General features: G+C 39.3%; 1 protein-coding gene across 1 annotated transcript in view; it reads right to left on the bottom strand.

Annotated features, from left to right (window-relative positions):
* gabra3 (gamma-aminobutyric acid type A receptor subunit alpha3) overlaps positions 1 to 17,471 on the bottom strand; it is a 78,339-nt gene that overhangs the window by 42,755 nt on the left and 18,113 nt on the right. The window contains exon 2 of the mRNA XM_035666626.1: positions 9,338 to 9,444. Coding sequence (XP_035522519.1) covers positions 9,338 to 9,423 — 86 coding nt within the window. The 5' untranslated portion in view covers positions 9,424 to 9,444. The remainder of the gene's footprint in view (positions 1 to 9,337; positions 9,445 to 17,471) is intronic.

Below are 17,471 nucleotides of genomic sequence, written 5' to 3'. Positions count from 1 at the left end.
AGCTCCTCTTTCTGATTACTCGCATCCTTGACAGCTGTGTTATTTTTTCATTGTTTTCCATCTCAATAACACATGTTCTCTTTCTTCATCTCTGATCGCTGTGCTTCTTTCAACTTGATTTCTCGCTCTATTTTTTTTTTCTTGCTGACACCGACAGAAACTGACTATATTTTAAACCATTAGGAGATCTAAATGTTACTCACTCTATTGAACTAGTGCATATTACTCACAGGTGTGGTGTGGTGTATCACATACATCTATGGAAGTGTGCTTCTGCATATATAAATGCACCCTTTCACAGTACATTTACTAGTTTACATTAATTTTAAATCCTTCATCGTGAGGCGTTTCCAGAATAGCTGCAGTAAAAGCCTATCTGTGGCAACCTGTGTCAGTCACATTCAGCATGCCGACCACACTGCGACATTAAGGACATTCAGATGACCTTCCATTCACACAGCCACACCACTACAGGACTCAGACCAAGTCAGGGAATAGATTTAGCATCATGAAGTCTTAGTTTAATATGAGAATAGTGGTCTGTGTGCTAAAAATCCGCAAATTTGAGATGAGGTTGATATTTGGTGGGAGAACGTGATGTGAATGTACAGTATATAGATATTATGGCTGCTGCATTGTCAACTTAATCTTTTGATACGTAATAGTAGGTTGGTTCTTTAAAAGAATCATTTTATGGACAGTTAAAAGACAAAAGGATCAAAATCATTGCAGCAGAACCAACAGTCTTTTATTCCACGCATTCGTCTTTCTTGTCAAAACCTGGCGCCCTACATTAACCACAGTGCCATCCACTGCCCACTGTCGGGTCGGAGGTTCGGGTGCGTTGTGCTAATGTAGCCTCAAGCTTCTAGCCTCAGATGAGGAGCAGGCTACACAGGTCTGGTAAGCTGACTTCTTTCTAACTCAAACCTTTTAAGTTTTTTTCATTTTTAGACTTGGAGTCTTAAACCCCAACTGACCCTGATTGAAATGACATCACTTGAGGCAACTTATCATCACTTCATAGTTCACGCAGGTCTCTCCAGAGCCAGTAAAGGAAGGTAGGGGCCTAGTGGCTTGTAACCCGGGAAAACTGGTCTATTAACTATTTCAGAGGGACACCTAAGCCGTATCCACACATGCACTGCTACCCTGAACCTTTCCAGACATTTCCCGGATGAGCTGTATGTGTCAACGTAATTGTCCAAATCAGTTGGACCGGACATTAAACAGACTTTAACCTGCCAGCTGCCCAGTCCAAAGTCCTTGTAATGTCAGTTTGAGGCCATGTGTGAAGAACAGGTAATGGTCAGGAAAATTAACAGCGAGCATGTGGGCGTGTTGATGACGTTTGTGATGTTTCACAGAATGTAGCTGCTTTATACTCTCTTCTGTTGCATGTATATTGCCTTCAGCTCTCTGGTCATATCAATATCGATCGCAATATTAACCAAATACATGTAGCATTGATATGAACGTGAAAACGGTTATCATTACGGATCTGTCTGCCCCCTCTTTCTGCATGCTCTACCCCTATGTGTCACCATATGATATTTCGGTGGCACACATCACACCTCAAAAGAAGTTGCTTGAGCTACAGGTACAACAAAAACTGTGAAGGAAGCGCTATCGCAGTGCGATGTAACAGCTGTACTGCTGGTACCCATTAGTCAGTAACAGGTAGTAGGCTTAAAGAACAATAGCTTTCACTGTACAGCTTGAAGAGTTAAGCATATATGAAAACACTTGGCCTAAGTGAAAGTACACCAAATGAAAGAAATGTTGAGCCCATAATGTAGATATTAAACTGTTTATTTTGCCAATTTATACAGTTGTTAAGTCATTTTAAAAGCAATCCATAAAAGACAAATATTCACCCATTGCTAATTACTGGACTGCACCCAACTCTAGAACCAAAATGACACAAGCTCCCAGATTTTATGTCTGCTGCATCATCTTTTGTCCTTGGTCGATGGGTTTAAGTGCCAAGTCTGTCCCCAATCCAGTGTAATGAATCTTTTCCTACTAGTGTTCTGCTATTATGATAACATGATATTATTAAATGTTACAGCCGCTGATTTAACAGGCTAGGCATTGAAACCATCCAGAGTTTATGTTTGGAAAATTGTACATTCATAAAAGTTTATTCATAAAATTAAATGTTATTTGGATAAACATAATATGAATGATTGAAACATTCTTTTTGTCTTTGTCTTTTAGGACATTATTCAATATGTTTTCATGCAGTCTGTTGAGGGGGATAACAAATAAATACCTTTTTCTCTTTTTCCTCCTATCCTATCCTGGCATACTGAAGAATGGATTAGTAAAAAAAAAAAGAGGAGTAATGCCAGATACATGGTATTTTGCCTTTTAATGAATGCTTTACTTTTACGCTTAAGGAGCATTGTGTAAGATTAGTTGTTTCAGATTGCAACTCCCTCACTTCACCCTCCGGTTCCAAGCACTCTTCCTCCTGCCTCCTCGAATAAAGTCTCCAGTTAGTTAAAATATTTGGCTGAAAGTTGCCAGTTAACAGGACTATCACTCGCAAGCCACGGGATCCTCCCATGTATTTTAACAGCTGTTTTTGAAAGGTGTTTTATTTTTAATGCTACCATAGTACAGGCAATGCTAGATGTGACAATGTAATGTTTTGTGCAGCTTCTTATGTTTTTTTCACAATGGAAGAATTGGGGGAAAATTATGCTTTTTCTCTGCTCGCTGTGCCTTCATATTGATTACCATCTCTCAAAATTCCGTGGAAGACTGCAATAATAAATAAACCACGATTTATTGATTTTATCCAACATACTCCAGTCTGCTTGTTTCGTCTAGTATAAGATTTAAGGATGAAGTGGTCTTTTGTTCAGTTTCTATATGCCTATTGTATTTAACCTGCTCATACAATGTGGGGGTAAATAATACATTTTTAAGTTAAACAAATCTTTAAATTGATGCATCTAATCATTAAAATTGACAACATTTTCTTCTGGGCAGGGGGTAACCCTGGAACCCCCTTTTTACCCTTAACCTGTTTGCACCCCTGATGAATATTTCAAGTTCATTCCTAACAAAGTCTGGAATAAAAAATAGCTTTATCACAAGGCTGCCTCATTAAGTTTACTTTGTGTTAGCCTTGTGCCAGACTTTGCTCCACTTTTCCCTCTTTAACCACCGTTGTACAGTATTTACAATAACACAAATTAACAAAGGTAATTATTAGTCATCTATTACCAGTTTAACATCATTGATACTGTAAGGTTTAATCTGTGAACAGTTGCACAGCTATGATTTATTAAACAATCAAAATATTAAAGGGATACACTAGCTGATAAACATTTGCAGATAAAATGATAATCAGCTTAACTACAAGCAATTCGTTTAAGTGCACAGCTATTGTGGTTATCTTGATTCTGCGATTTAGTTTCCTAGAGAGAAATGTCTATCCTGACTCTGCCAAACATATGATTTCTAAAAGCTCAAGCTGGAGAATCATAACCATCCAGGAATTATTAAATAGTCTGTTCCCCGAAAAGCTATTTGATAAACTGCCAAAGAAGTCGGACACATTTTTGAGTTGTTAAATATGCAGTAGAGCCGGTTTGGGTGATATTGTATTCTTTATTACTGCACAGTTTCTGTGTGTTTACATTTTATGATTTCACTTTTGGCCACTGTTGGTTTTCAGTCCATGACTTCTAGCAAGTTCTGAGCAAAAAAAAAAAAAAACACGTCCATGCAGTCAGCATTAGAAGGAACTGCTCGCCTGCTTTGAGTTTTCAGCAATAGGAAAGGAGTGTAAGATATGCAATTAGTTATGATTTAAACAAAACTAATCACAATTGAGTGTTAATTTGCCAACAGCAACACAGAAGTGTATATATATTTCACTATAAAACAACCTTTAAAAACCGAATGCCCCCATAAATCAGATGGAAAAGTATATTTATTTTCCTTGTTTGATTGTACACCGACACTTTCCATGAAAAGCCATTACAAACCCTTTGTTCTCTCCACTTTGAGTCAGTCTCGGCAACATTTTCAAAGGCACAGCTAGGTGTATGGATTTTCATCTGTGTTGAATGGACTGTTTATCCATAGCACAGATTCAACTTCAGAAGGATTCGGGGGTGGAGGTTGCTGTTGGCGATATAGGGATGTACTTAAATCACAGTTTCATAGACAGTGCTCCATGGAAAGTGAGTCAGAGCCAATTCCTCGAGAAAAACAACCCCCTGTCCCAAAACAACAACACAAAAACATCAAAACAACATGCAAAAAATACTGCTTGAGCTATGTCAGAACAACAAAAACACAATTGAATTGAACATTTTTATGGATTGATAATATCTGGATGCTCCATTGTGAGAGGCCTCAGACATTAGTTCAGCATTTTGTGTATTTCCAGGACTGAGTGGTCTGCGTTCAGTGTGCAGCTGTGCAGACACCTTCTGGGAAATCCATTCCAGCCTCAGTTTGATTCATGCCTGCTGGGGTTGTCCGTTAATTGGTCACTTTGAAGATCATTGGCCAGATGCTCACCGTATCAATAGAAAATGGACTGAAACTCAAAAGTAATTAGGCCACGGCTCAATGACATTTTTACTGAATTTTGGATGTCAGGACACAACACTACTGTTGCTACAAGCATAGCTTTGTCTGCACTCTCTCTAGGCAAGCTCTTCTAAGTCAGTTACCTGACTTATCAGTCACTATGTGAATAAAATATTGACAGGAAGTCAAGGTAATTAGAGAACAGATCAATAAAACCTAACAATACTGGGAAAGGGATTCAACTTGAAGAAATACATCTGTTTTCATTAATTCCTTTTTTAATGAATCTAGGTTATTTTTTCAAGGTTTTGGACATCATTCCCATCAGCTGAGATAATTTTATTCACAAGCTTAATAGCTGAGATTGATCGGGCTTGCAGACACTACACCTCAGCAAACACGAGCAATCAGACGGGTTAAACAAATCCATTTTATCCTTTTATATAAAGCACTTATTAATAAATGGAAAACCAAGGTCAAGGTTGAATTAATTACGCTGACCATCCATTTTAAAGAGCAACTTCAGGTTCATTTCTTTCACTGAAAAATGAATACAGGAGTTTGTTTTACAACAGCCATTCTCAGCCAGTGCACCGCAGTCCAATTATTATAAATCAAGGCAAAGTCAGATCAGTCCTATAATTCATATTTATATTATCCTCAGCCAAAGACATACTGCTAAGGTAGATTTTGAATGAAATCTCTTTTCCCAGTTTACTTATGCTTATTTTGCTCGGGTGAAAAAATGATGGTCTCTGTGTATTTTGATGTAGAGCCAGATGATAATTAAAACATCTTCTATCAATAAAATATTGAGCATTGTACCGCTTTAGTTGTATGTATGCTCTCTGAGGGCTTTATAGTTTTAATGGGTCAACTGGTATTTCGTTCTTTTGACCATATAAATTTGTTACATGCACATACAAAGTTGGGTTAAATCTCTTATGTTTTGTATTAAATGTGCCTTACCTCTTGACTGCAATTCATAAATATAAGAACACATTCATTGTTTGCATTTATATAGGACATGTTTGTTATCAGTCTTGCTGCTGCAGCATGCACGGCTAACCGATATTAATACCCCCTTCTGGACACACAACACATGCTTCCTAATGTGCTTACCCAGAATGCCTTAGGCCCAGCAAACAACCTGCCTGTAAGCTGTATAGCTATGCTGCCTGTGGATAGGGACACAATATGCATAGTTACTAATTTCTGTCATTATTTTGTCACCAGTAAAAGGATACAACACCGGATGGGCCAACTAATAAAATAAAATCCTCTTGGAAAAAAAAAGACTTTTCATTAAATGAAAAAAATGGTTGCATAAAATTGTTGTTTTGTTGTCAGTAAACTAAAGCGGTTAGCATATATCTACTGACAATTTTGGATTTAACATTACTTGCACCCAGTGGACCTTTGACTTTCTTTTCTTTTGAAACTGTGTGTCTGGTCATTCAATCAGCAAAGTGGCTCAGCCATGAATACATTACCTTTGTCCAGACCTGTGACACATTAACCTTGACAACACTACCGAAACAGAATGTTATCTGTTGACCAGGTCACATCTCAAAGTGATGCCCCTCTCTGCCATGCTGTGAATAATTCATGCGAGGCGGGGTGAGGAAAGCGAGCAGAGGCCGGGCAACTTCAGTGCCAATCCATAGGTAAAGTGTACATATAGCACTCTCATCCTTACAGCTATTGATTATGTGCCACGTTAGCCGGCAGCTTGGCAACAGATTACAAACAAAATAGACAACAAGACGGCCTGAGTGTCCACACTTGTTAACTGTAGAAAGGGGTGGGTGGGTGTTGGAAGCGAGGCGAGCTGATGGAATGAAAGACCTTCGCAGTAAGGAAATAAACACAGCCTTCTCATTCATATGTAATACCTGGATTTCTGGGAATAATAGCTTAATCAGCCCCGTCTTGCAGTGTGCGGGAAATGAGGAAATTTGGTGATGTGCAGAATGACAGACCCTTATATAGAGGATTTCTCTGTTACACCTTAATCCATTAGGAAAGTCTTCTGCCTCAACTGTAGTAAAGCCGATTTGGAGCCTGCCGATAGCATCAGTGGGCATCAGGGAGGTGGCAGCTCTCAGAGAGGAACAGCTCTGCTGATACGCAAATATTCTGCTAGCATGTGCCCCACTGATGGAGGAGGATTATTTCTAAACTCTAGAAACTTGAAATTTGATGGACAATTAATACATACTTTAACTTATAGATGCAAATTTCATGAGAAATTCCATTTCCAGGTTTGGACTAAGGTAAAGCCTCATTGAGTACAAGTTCAACTGAATAAAATGTGACTGCTGTGCGAGGACTTTGCATATGTGCACTACATCATGTCTCAAGTAATTGCAGAAAGATTAACATTTGTGAAAATCCTTGTCACGTGCTGTGTTAGGTCCATGCATAATGAATTTGCGATGACTGCTTAGGCCCTGCTAGAAAGGGTGTGATGACAGTTTTCTGTCCCTGAATATGTCAACACTTCAGACATTTCCATCATTAACCGACTGTGCTCATAACATTTAATGATTTTCCATATTTTTATTTATTAACATCTTGAATACTAATGCCAATAATTCTATCTTTAACCTTGTTTTTATGGCCTCACACTGTATAATCAGTGAAATCAAGGTCAGGCTTCCAGACCAGTACTTATCCAATTTTATACTAATTAATTAACTATGAGTATATTCATTATCGATTCACGTTTTGTTCTAGTTATCAAGGTGAAAGTCGAGGTTTGGACAGGGGTTTGTCCCTTATGACTAGGGTTGCACAGTCATTTGAAACAGGATTGAAATTGCAATATAGCCAAGTGCAATATGCAAAGAGCAGAGGCTGTACTTTTTTGATAAAAAGGTAACATATGTGACGAACAACATTAAAATGAAGTACAATAAATGTTCTCCAGATGTAAGAAAACACGTTTGTTTTAGACCCCAACAAATGTTACATTATCATTATTTTAATAGTTTCTTCAGTGAAACTAAAAATTTGGATGCAAGAATGATCCCTCCTACTAACTGTGAATCATATCGCAACCATGATATCTGTCAAAATAATCCCAATATAACTTTCTTTAGATTATGCAGCCCTTCTTATGACTAGAAACTACATTTAGGGTGAATTGTAAGATTGAGTCTACTACAACTTGAGCCATGTATTTTTAATCCCATATTTGTTTACATTTTGGCAATTTGGCCATTAAAAGTATGCTAAATTAGCTTCCGGGGTGTACAGAAAAATTCACGATAACTAGAAAACAGATCTCAGGCAAGTCGGAGTTGAGGAAAATCTCTTGTCTATGACGCAAGCATTAGCAAGATATGATACCTCGGGTGGTGATACACACGAAGTTAAAAAAATGGATCATATCGTTGTTTATATTGACTGGTAGAGTAGAGGGAGGACTAATTTTGACGCAAATTGACAGCTCTACGTCTCCCCCTCCACTCTGTCCACTCCACTAAATATCACTAAAATCACTGTATACTGTAGCATTGAGAGTTCCCTTCATTGAGGTCTAGCCCAAACCATAAAAAACTGCCCCTGGGACCAGGGATACACAAGATTACTATATGTCTACTGGGTTTACAGCACCAGGTTTGTTCCAGGTTCACCAAATACATTTTGTCCTTGAGTGGGAAAGGCCAAAACACATATTCTTGTAAAAGATCTCTTGCCAGGTTTGGCCGCCACCTTCTCCTGGCCACACATTTGTATTTAATATATGTAATTACAAGCACTGTGTGCTCCTAATAAGCAAGGAGAGCCAAGTGGCACAATGACAAAGCAAACTGGGCTAATCCCTGTCACACTGTTCTGATTTCTTTCCCCAGCCTGCTTTCTTCCAGGTTCGGTGAGCCTTTCCTAGCATGCAAAATTTTAAAGTGATTTACACTCCGCTGCGTCTCCCCGCCATAACATCCTACCTTATCAACAATGCTAACATGGCAACCTGCGCAATCTTTTCGTTTGAAATTACAAGGAGTGTGATTAGAATGACTCCTAGACATCCTGGAGCTTCTCTCTCTCTCTCTCTCTCTCTCTCTCTCTTTTTTTTTTTTGCTGACTCTTAGCACTCAAACTGAAAAATGTGCCCAGGATGCAGGAGTGAAAATGCTGTGAATGGACAATCATAGTTGTGGTGCTGCTGCACAATGCAAATGAATTCACCAGTCAGTGGAATTCAGACCAGTGCAGAGGAGATGCTACATTTGTGATGAGAGGATAAGCTCACTTTATGTTTGCTCTCTTTCTAATTTAGGACAAGGTGGCACTGGGTCTATTTTTAATCCTCGTCCAAAAATGTTAAAGTCACAGTGTTGTCCAGGAAGTCCTTGAGTGCAAAAAGTATCTACACAGGGTGCAGGAGAACAAATGGAAACATACTCTGTCCGTGATCATTCAATGCTAAAAGTTTTCCCTGGCAGTTATTTGGTCAACACCATTATAGAGGTCTGGTTATTTCATTTACCAAACTGACAGTCACAGCTGAGACCATCTCACTGTGTAATAACAATAACACATTTGCTGCTTTTTCTCTGCTTACAATATAGATGAACCTCTGCTTCTAATGGTGTTGGTTTGATTGCAATGTCTACTGCAGCAGTGAGCCTGATTAATACAGGTATTATACAAAACACATCACCAGGACAACAGGAGAAACGGAGTCGGGGGTGAAACGGGTCGAGAGGCAGGAAGATAGCAAACAGAGGAAGAGGGAGGCTGAGGAGTGAAATACGGTATGTTGTTGTACCTGGCTGCAGGGAGGAGGTTGAGGAGCAGGAGGAAGATCCACAAGCCCAGGTCCAGTGATTTAGCCTTCCAAAGTGCAGCAGCCATATCAGATTAAACAAGAGACTCCTGAAACGACAGAGGATGGAGAAGGAGATCATGTCACGGTGAAACTGCAGTACTAACAGACTGGCACACAGCTCAAAATGACTTGAGAGAATGATGTAGAAATGTTTATAGCCTAACAGGCAAATGCAGAAGTGATGGACGTCAAATGATCAGCAAATAATCATCCATTTAAGCCCCAATTATACAACAGCGTCCCGCTCAACCCGCCGACTGACTGGTTTATATTTTTGATTTTATATGATTGATGATACACTGACATTTATATACCTAGCAGCATATAGCTAACAGCATCATATTGTGAGACCGTTTTATTAAGTGACATAAATCAAAATGTGACTGAAAAGTTTATGAGAAGGGGGGCCCGTGTTACTAATATGATCTCTACTCAGCACCGTCGTGCCCTTTTCTTCTAATAAAGAAAGTTGCTGGGAGACTGGGCTGACCCCAGTACGGGCTGCCCCCTACTCAATGCATAGACCACGTCAAGAAAATCCACGTCTCTGCTGGTGACGGTGCGGGCGCCGGTCGCTTCACCCAAACAGAGGGGAGAGAGAGAGAGGAGTGTGCACGTGTCCCCATGGAGTGCCAGTGTAATGGCTCACGCACAGCACAACTGTCACGGATGGCGGAGAGAGAGAGGTCGAACCCACAGAGTAATCATGAGGATAAAGCGGGGAGGTCATTCGAAGGCAGCTGTAGTACAGAATTGCCCCTGACATTATGCATGAATGAAGAGATCAAAAATGTCCCCCCCGCTTTGATGCTGCCTTCTGTCAACAGGTCTACAGGCACTGCCGTCAACAAACAGCGGGCCTCATGCAAGTATGTTAAATAATTCACTGACAAGTCCCCCTGCATCAACTTATCAAAAGGTACTGGATTGATAGATACATTCGGAAATTCTTACATTGATCGTCAGCTGTATTTTGGCCCCTGCAATGCCGCAAAGATCGTTTTGAATTATGTGACTGCTGTTGGCTGGGTTGTATAGTTTTTCTGCCAACGGGCCTGTCGTCACGAGTCGTATCACCCTCGTTTTTTGTTGACCGTTTAAAAAAAAAAGACTCGTGCCTTCAAGATGTTGCTGTGAGCTCCGATTCAAGGTCGTAATCTGTTGAATGAAGGCATGTATCACTCTCCGCATATAACCAAATCACCTTGTGCATAAAACAAGAGCCCACACAGCTGTTCTCCTCTCTCCTGCGTATCAGTGAGCAGTAGACTTAAACCATTTTCCGACAATAATTAGCTTGGATAATGGTATTTTCCGGTGCGCTGTTTGGCACACCTGTCTGGAAGAAAACGTTCCCTCTCAGTCTCTGGCTGCTGATCCAAAACACACCTGGTTAACGTGCCTGGTTATGCGACTCAGAATCTCTTAATTGGTCTATTTGTGATGAAGAGTCAAACAACTAATCTCGCGTCAGGCACAACATCAGATCTTATTCACACTTAAAATGTGTTATTTGGGTTCTGGGTGGGGCAAACTTATTACCAGCAGCAGACAGTTTTGCCCCTTTTAGTTTTTTGCTTAAAGGATTATACTTCTGTATTATAGTATATATATATATATATATATAAAAAAGGTATAGCCCCCCTCCTCACGCCAATATTTTTTGTACAGTCCTTAACTTACCTATACCTGTAACTATTACTATCACAGATCTGGGCCTAAATAATTAAGTCTAACTCAAACTGAATACATGAAATATTAAATAACCCAGCTACACATCCCCAGATCAAATTAAGCTACTGTTACATTCATTGTGGGTGCTTTTGTCTGCACTCACACCCACAGGACCCTGGGTAATCATGAGACGTGACGCAGTTTACAAGCTCCAAGACTTTGGTCAAACTGTGTACTACTCAAACACTACCAGGATAATACATCCCATAAAACCCTGGAATAAACACATTATACAGCAGTACACAGTCTCCTTCTTATATCGCCACTCTCTAGATGTTGCATAGCGACTGCTCTGCTAAAACTGTAATTATTGGTAATTATTACGACGAGGTTGCAGCCTGGCAATTTACAGAAAGATTAAATGACCTCTCATTAAAAATACATGCGCTCAGAAATTACCGTGCCTGCTATTGAATGCAGCCTAAAATCACCAGGAAGATGAGGGAAAGGAAGCCAAACGTCTGCAAATGACTGAGGTACTTCAGTTACACAGCCACTCGAGCATACACACGTGTAGCAGCTGTGTCGTACTTAAAAAGGCTTTCATTGTGCTTTTGTGAGATTCAGCCCCCTTTTATTGTCGCCGTACAGAGAGAAGATCAAACACTTTCCTGGGGGGAATCGGTGTTCTCTGTGTTACTGTAGAGCCCTGTAGAGCACTGATCATTACAAGAGAAGTAAACAAATGAATGGATGTAAAGATACACTTCAGGTTAGTGCTCAAATAAGAAGCTGCGTTATTAATGCTACAACCTGTGACCATACTTCTACACTGCGTTTGTCATGGCTCTGAGGTGAAGCCACCTTATAGAGCTGTCTCTGTATTGATTGTAGCTGAGCGCCAAGTTGAGTCAAGATCCACATCCAGTAAGTCTTTATACTGGCAGTGACGCTCGTGAGCCAAAGAACTCTGAATAGCCAGCCAATTATTTGAAAATTTCTTAGATTTGTGAGGAATTAACATGCCTGATTTCTTGGCAGTTTGTGACCCAAACTATGAGATATTTTTAGGTATAAATTTTATTTTAGCAAATAATGTGATACTTTGATGTCTCTGCTTGTGGCATTTTGGATCAACACAAGCCATTGTGCACCAGATTAAACAGCTACTGACTGCTGCATGCTCTGTAAAACTGCAATGAACAATGGTTTGTTGAGGAGAAAATAAAGCTCAGAAAGCCACAAGAACAAAATGATCTGATTTTACAATAACCTGAAATCAAGAATTGAAAAAATAATGTTTCTCTTGCTCCTACTGGACAAGTGGCCACTGGGTATTGTGTGCACTCACAGACTGACCAGGATTATAGAAAATGTAATTCAGAAATTATTTATTCTGTGTTCAGCTTCTTTGTTTTATTAATGTATTAAACATGTTGACAATTTCAATCAATGCCATTAGAGAGGTTTTGACAAGAATCAATACACACTGCCATTCTGCTTCATAAACACAAGAGCCATGAGGTGTTATTGATGCAAAGTTATTTACAGTAACCTGTAACTGAGTGTCCTTGTTGCCATAAATAAAGCCTCCATCCATCTACTTTCTATCATCCCTCTTTGGCTGGGAAATACAACACTGGGTTACTTCGGTAACATGGGACAGAAATCATGACCATCCCAGTGAGTAAAATGTGTGATCTGAATGCTTCTCAAGCAAACAAGTGAGCCTGAATATGAGAGTATCCCAGTTATTTTACATGCATTCACTCAAAAGTGAGTTACTTGAGTAGCCACTTTTAAAAAAAGAAATTGAATATAGCCAATTAAACGCAGTACGCTTCATGCAAATGAGCTGAAATGTTATTTTTCATAATTTCCGCCCTCATCTCCCTTTCAGCAAATGTCAAGCTCAAGGGCAGGCCAGGTCCCAGACAGTGTCAAATTAAACCGATCTCGTGTTGCTTGACAAATGCTAGTTAAAAAGGAAACTGCAGGCAGCTGAGTTCCTACTTTTTTGACACATATCATATTAGCCATCATTGTTTTCCACCTCTTCCTATTTCCTTTCCTTTCCCTCGGTACATTTTGCAAACCGAGTTTATGTTAAAACTAATTCTGGATCGTTATCCATTAAAGATTTTATGTTCCCATAAAAACTACAGGATGCCCTCTGGAGTCAGAGGTATCATTTCCTTGTCTTATAATGTCTGTCTGAAAATTGCAATGCTAATTTCCTGACATATATTGCCACCTATTCAAGTCACTTCCACTCACTGGGGATCATCTTTGCGTATGTGTCATCTTTAACGCTCTAAATGTCCCGGATGAATAAATCTTTTGAAAAAACATTGATTTCTCTGTGCCTTGAGGTTCAGTCATAACCCAGTGTAGTTTTATCACTGATGGTCATTATAGTTTGTAGCAGTTGAAAGGGAGGATGAGTTAAAGAGACAAAGAACAGATACTGCTAGACTAATAGTAAACAAAAAGAGTAAAGATAAAAACAGTAAAGATTTAATTATTCTCATTAGTCAGTCCATAAACTCCATCATCCATCACATTTCCTATAGGATCTCTGTTCTATTTATTCCGTTCATGTCTCCTCAACACAACACCAATTAGAGCTGCAGTGAAAAATCTGCTAGACAGCAACTCTTACAAGTGTCAACAAATCCTTTCTATAAGAATGAGACAAACCAGCGTTAAAAGACTGGCTGCTGGCCGCTGTCTACAATTCTGCTCCCGATTTACCAATACCTGTCATGCAGATGAGGGGCTCAGCGGTCCCTGGGGCTCAGATTGTGCTTGAAACAGAGAATATGAAGGAAGGAAGGGGAAAAAAGACATGGTGCTTTTGTTGGCAAATTAAAAATAGCTTGCCTAAGGTGACAGTAGAGCTAAAGCACTCAACGTTTCCCAGTCTTTTAACATTTGTTTTCAATTCTACTGTCAGATTATTATTTTTGTTTTTCAGGGAAAAAAGCATATGCAATGAGTAATGCAATCACATTTGACAGAATTAAGAGGGCTATAAATGCCTCTGATGCAAATTAGCTGAGTAATCTAACTGGACGACTATGCAGAGTGATTTGTTGAACAATAAAGATAATCAGTGGTAAAATAAGAAGTGGCAGGGCCTAGTTTCCTCCTAGAAGGATGTCAGTCGGGGACAATTTGGTCTTTCATTTATTTTTATAGTCTGGCTGTCATGACCTAAAGGAAACTGAAATATTCAAAAGTTCATGTTACATTTTCTATGCAAAAAAATATCCCCTGGTGCAGTTGGTGCACAGGATGTCAAAGAACAGCTAACAAAAAAAAAAAAGAACCCTCATCAGCCAATAAACACTGTCGACTGCAGTAATTGTTGAATTTAGGACACAGCTCTATAGCCATGTAATCCGAGTGGCTGTTAAACTAAAAATAGCCTTAAATCCTGTCACAATTGGTTTGATGTGACGGTCATGCACTGAGCATCTACCAGTGATCTTTGTGGTCTATAATTTAACCACATACCTGAAAAAAATGTCAAACTGCTCCCACTGTTGTTTTGAAATATTGGTGGGAAGCACTTAATTGTATTGTATGTCATTTCCGCACTAACATAACAGTAACAGAGAATAAATGTTTTATAAATGAAGCAGAAGGAATTAGAAGCTTCATTGTGTATCACAACTTTAAATTGTGTCGAAACACAGATTAAAAAGCAGAATATATTAAAAAACTGGTACTACTTAGAGCTTCTGCTTAATTGAAATCATCAGTCAGCAAATAAGAGCACTAACAAAAGCTGTAGTTAAATTAAAAAGTGACTAATAGATAAGTGATTCCCAAACAGGGATAAAACAAGTTATGCATACGTTGAAATGGTTAGGTAATGATAGACTGGTGAAATAGTTATCTAAAAGTAATGGATAAACAGTTGATATAGTTAGCTAAAAGTAATGGGTGGAATGGAGACAGATTACAGTTGAGTTGACAGACTTGAGTTCTTCTGACAGCCGGTTGGGCACGTCTGACAAAAAATGTCAGGAACCATTGTTGTAGCTGATGCTCTACACAAGGAACACAGGTGGATCTAATGAGTGAGGACAATTTTTCTGTGTGTTTTGGGACTGTGGGCATGCGTTATGATCATTAGGCCTCATCACTGCCAAATGATCAATGTATTGGGCTGCCAGGCAAAAACTGTATCCACTGGGGCCCATCACTATTATGTTTCGCCAGTGATCATTTGTCAAGATTTAGGTTTGTTCCTCACAGACATGTAATGAGCGTACAGTGGTCCATTATGAATACAGTGCCACATGACAATGAGCCTCTGTTGCTGTTTTCAGGGCAGAAGAAAGATAAATTCTATGCTGTCACTGTCATCTTGCTGTGCCAAGGTTTGGCTGACTAATGTTGAGTGTAAGTATACTGTTCACAGGTGCTGAAAGGAACTATAAAACTGTAGAATAAAACAGCCCAACTGGCCCTGATGGTCCAGTTTAATCAAAGCTAAACATATTTAATCTCCACTGAATTTAAGGTGAAGTGGCTTGATAAATGTTTCTATTAGTGCTAAACTTGGCAGGAATCTAAGGAATAAGGTCTAATCGCTTGCTGGTTTCGCCAAGATCTGCTTCGAAAAAGCTTACTCTCCTTTTGACTGCATGTTTACAGGGGTGGAAAACTGTACGACATCCTAAAATGCACAGGAATCCTTTATTAGCATAAATAAATTAATTAAAAAAATTATACCAGATGGAGTTATTTTTACAGAGATAGATTTAGAGTTTTCATGCTGCATGCGTAAATTTACATGACAGTACAGAGGGAATAACAGAAATCTTGTTTCCAAAATGAGGCCAAAGTGGTTAAAAGCAAAACACTGTCACAGCCCTTAAACATTTGTGATTTGATGTTCTGAGGGAGCTCAAACCTTTCCAAAAATAACACGTAAACTGCAAACACGAGAATGTGGTCTAGGTGGTGACAATACAGTGCATGTGACAGTAAATATGACTTGGTATTTGACAAGGCTTTTCAGGGGCTTAAGCCCTCGTCAAGGCTGCGCAACGACTGATAAAACAATAACCCAAACAGCAGAGAAGTGCAAATTCCTGTAAGTGCTTGCAGGTACTACAATGTTTAAACCCAGCAACATGCCGCCTTGGCTTCCATTAAATCATGATGGCTTGCTGCTGAGGGAATGGCCTCATATAAGACTGCTCCCTGGCCTGCATTATCTATTTCAACCCATTATTCCTTCTACCATTCACATGTAAAAGAGAGGTTGGATTGTTAGATGGGTCGAACAGTCCCCTCTGTGCCTGAATAAAGCCGATTTGGATAACACCTTGATTCAATATTACTGTAAGCCATCAACAGTTCTCACCTATCAAGTTGCTAATGGGTAAGATCTATAATGCTTACTCAGTTGAGCATGTTTGCACACACGGAGCACAGCTGGATAATTCTCTATAGATAGTGCTGAATCTACAATATTTGATATCCATTTATCAAATCTTTAAAGTATACAATATAGAAATGAATGGAGTGGGTTCCCAGACACTGATACCAACGGAGCTCAATGAACAGTGTTGGCACAATAACCTTTACTATTAAAAAAAGCCCATATTTTAATAGGGAGCATACTATTATTACCTCTGCCAAGGAGGATATATTTCGATACAGTTTATGGAAAAACTACTGGAAGGGTGTAGCATGGGCCAAAGAAGAGCCCATTAAAATTTGGAGCAAGTCTGAATCACAGGGTGGATACACAAATGATTTTTTACTTTAATTAAATTGTGAGATAGGTCAATTGTAACACCTGTGTATATGGCAAAATGTGTTGTGCATGCACGAACCTGCCATGATTAAAAGTGAATGGGTGGTTGCCGAGACTGTAGCCTGGACTTGTTCTCGAGACGTTTTTTCTATTGTCTCAGACTTGTTTTGGACTTGTTAGTATTTGCACTCGGACTTGGCCGTTGGTCTCGGCAAATATCCTTGAATATCTCGGCTGAGTCCAGCAATATGGGTTTTTTTCTGAAGTAACTTTCTCCTTAATAAACACCCATTGATGAAGCACATCTGTTCAGAAAACAAGTATTGGATTAATTCAAAACCCATCTATCACCATCAGTCACTTCTATTAGTGTAGTTGTTGCTACTGTTGTTGCGGTGCACCTTTGTCTCTGTCCTTCTGTCTTTACCTCTCTCCCTCTCCCTAACTGGTCAAGTGAACTGAAGTTTTTTCTTGCCGCCGTCGCCAAGTGCTTGCTCATGGTGGGAACTGTTGGGTTTTTGTAAATAATGTTATAAGGAGTTTGGTCTAGACCTGCTCTATTTGAAAAGTGTCCTGAGATAACTTCTGTTATGAATTGGCGCTATACAAATAAAATGGAAT

Source organism: Morone saxatilis, unplaced genomic scaffold (assembly GCF_004916995.1).
Source record: "Morone saxatilis isolate NCDOM2014 unplaced genomic scaffold, NCSU_SB_2.0 Contig20, whole genome shotgun sequence".
In the NCBI taxonomy this organism is placed as follows: Eukaryota; Metazoa; Chordata; class Actinopteri; family Moronidae; genus Morone; species Morone saxatilis.
This window is presented reverse-complemented; position numbering and strand designations above follow the sequence as displayed.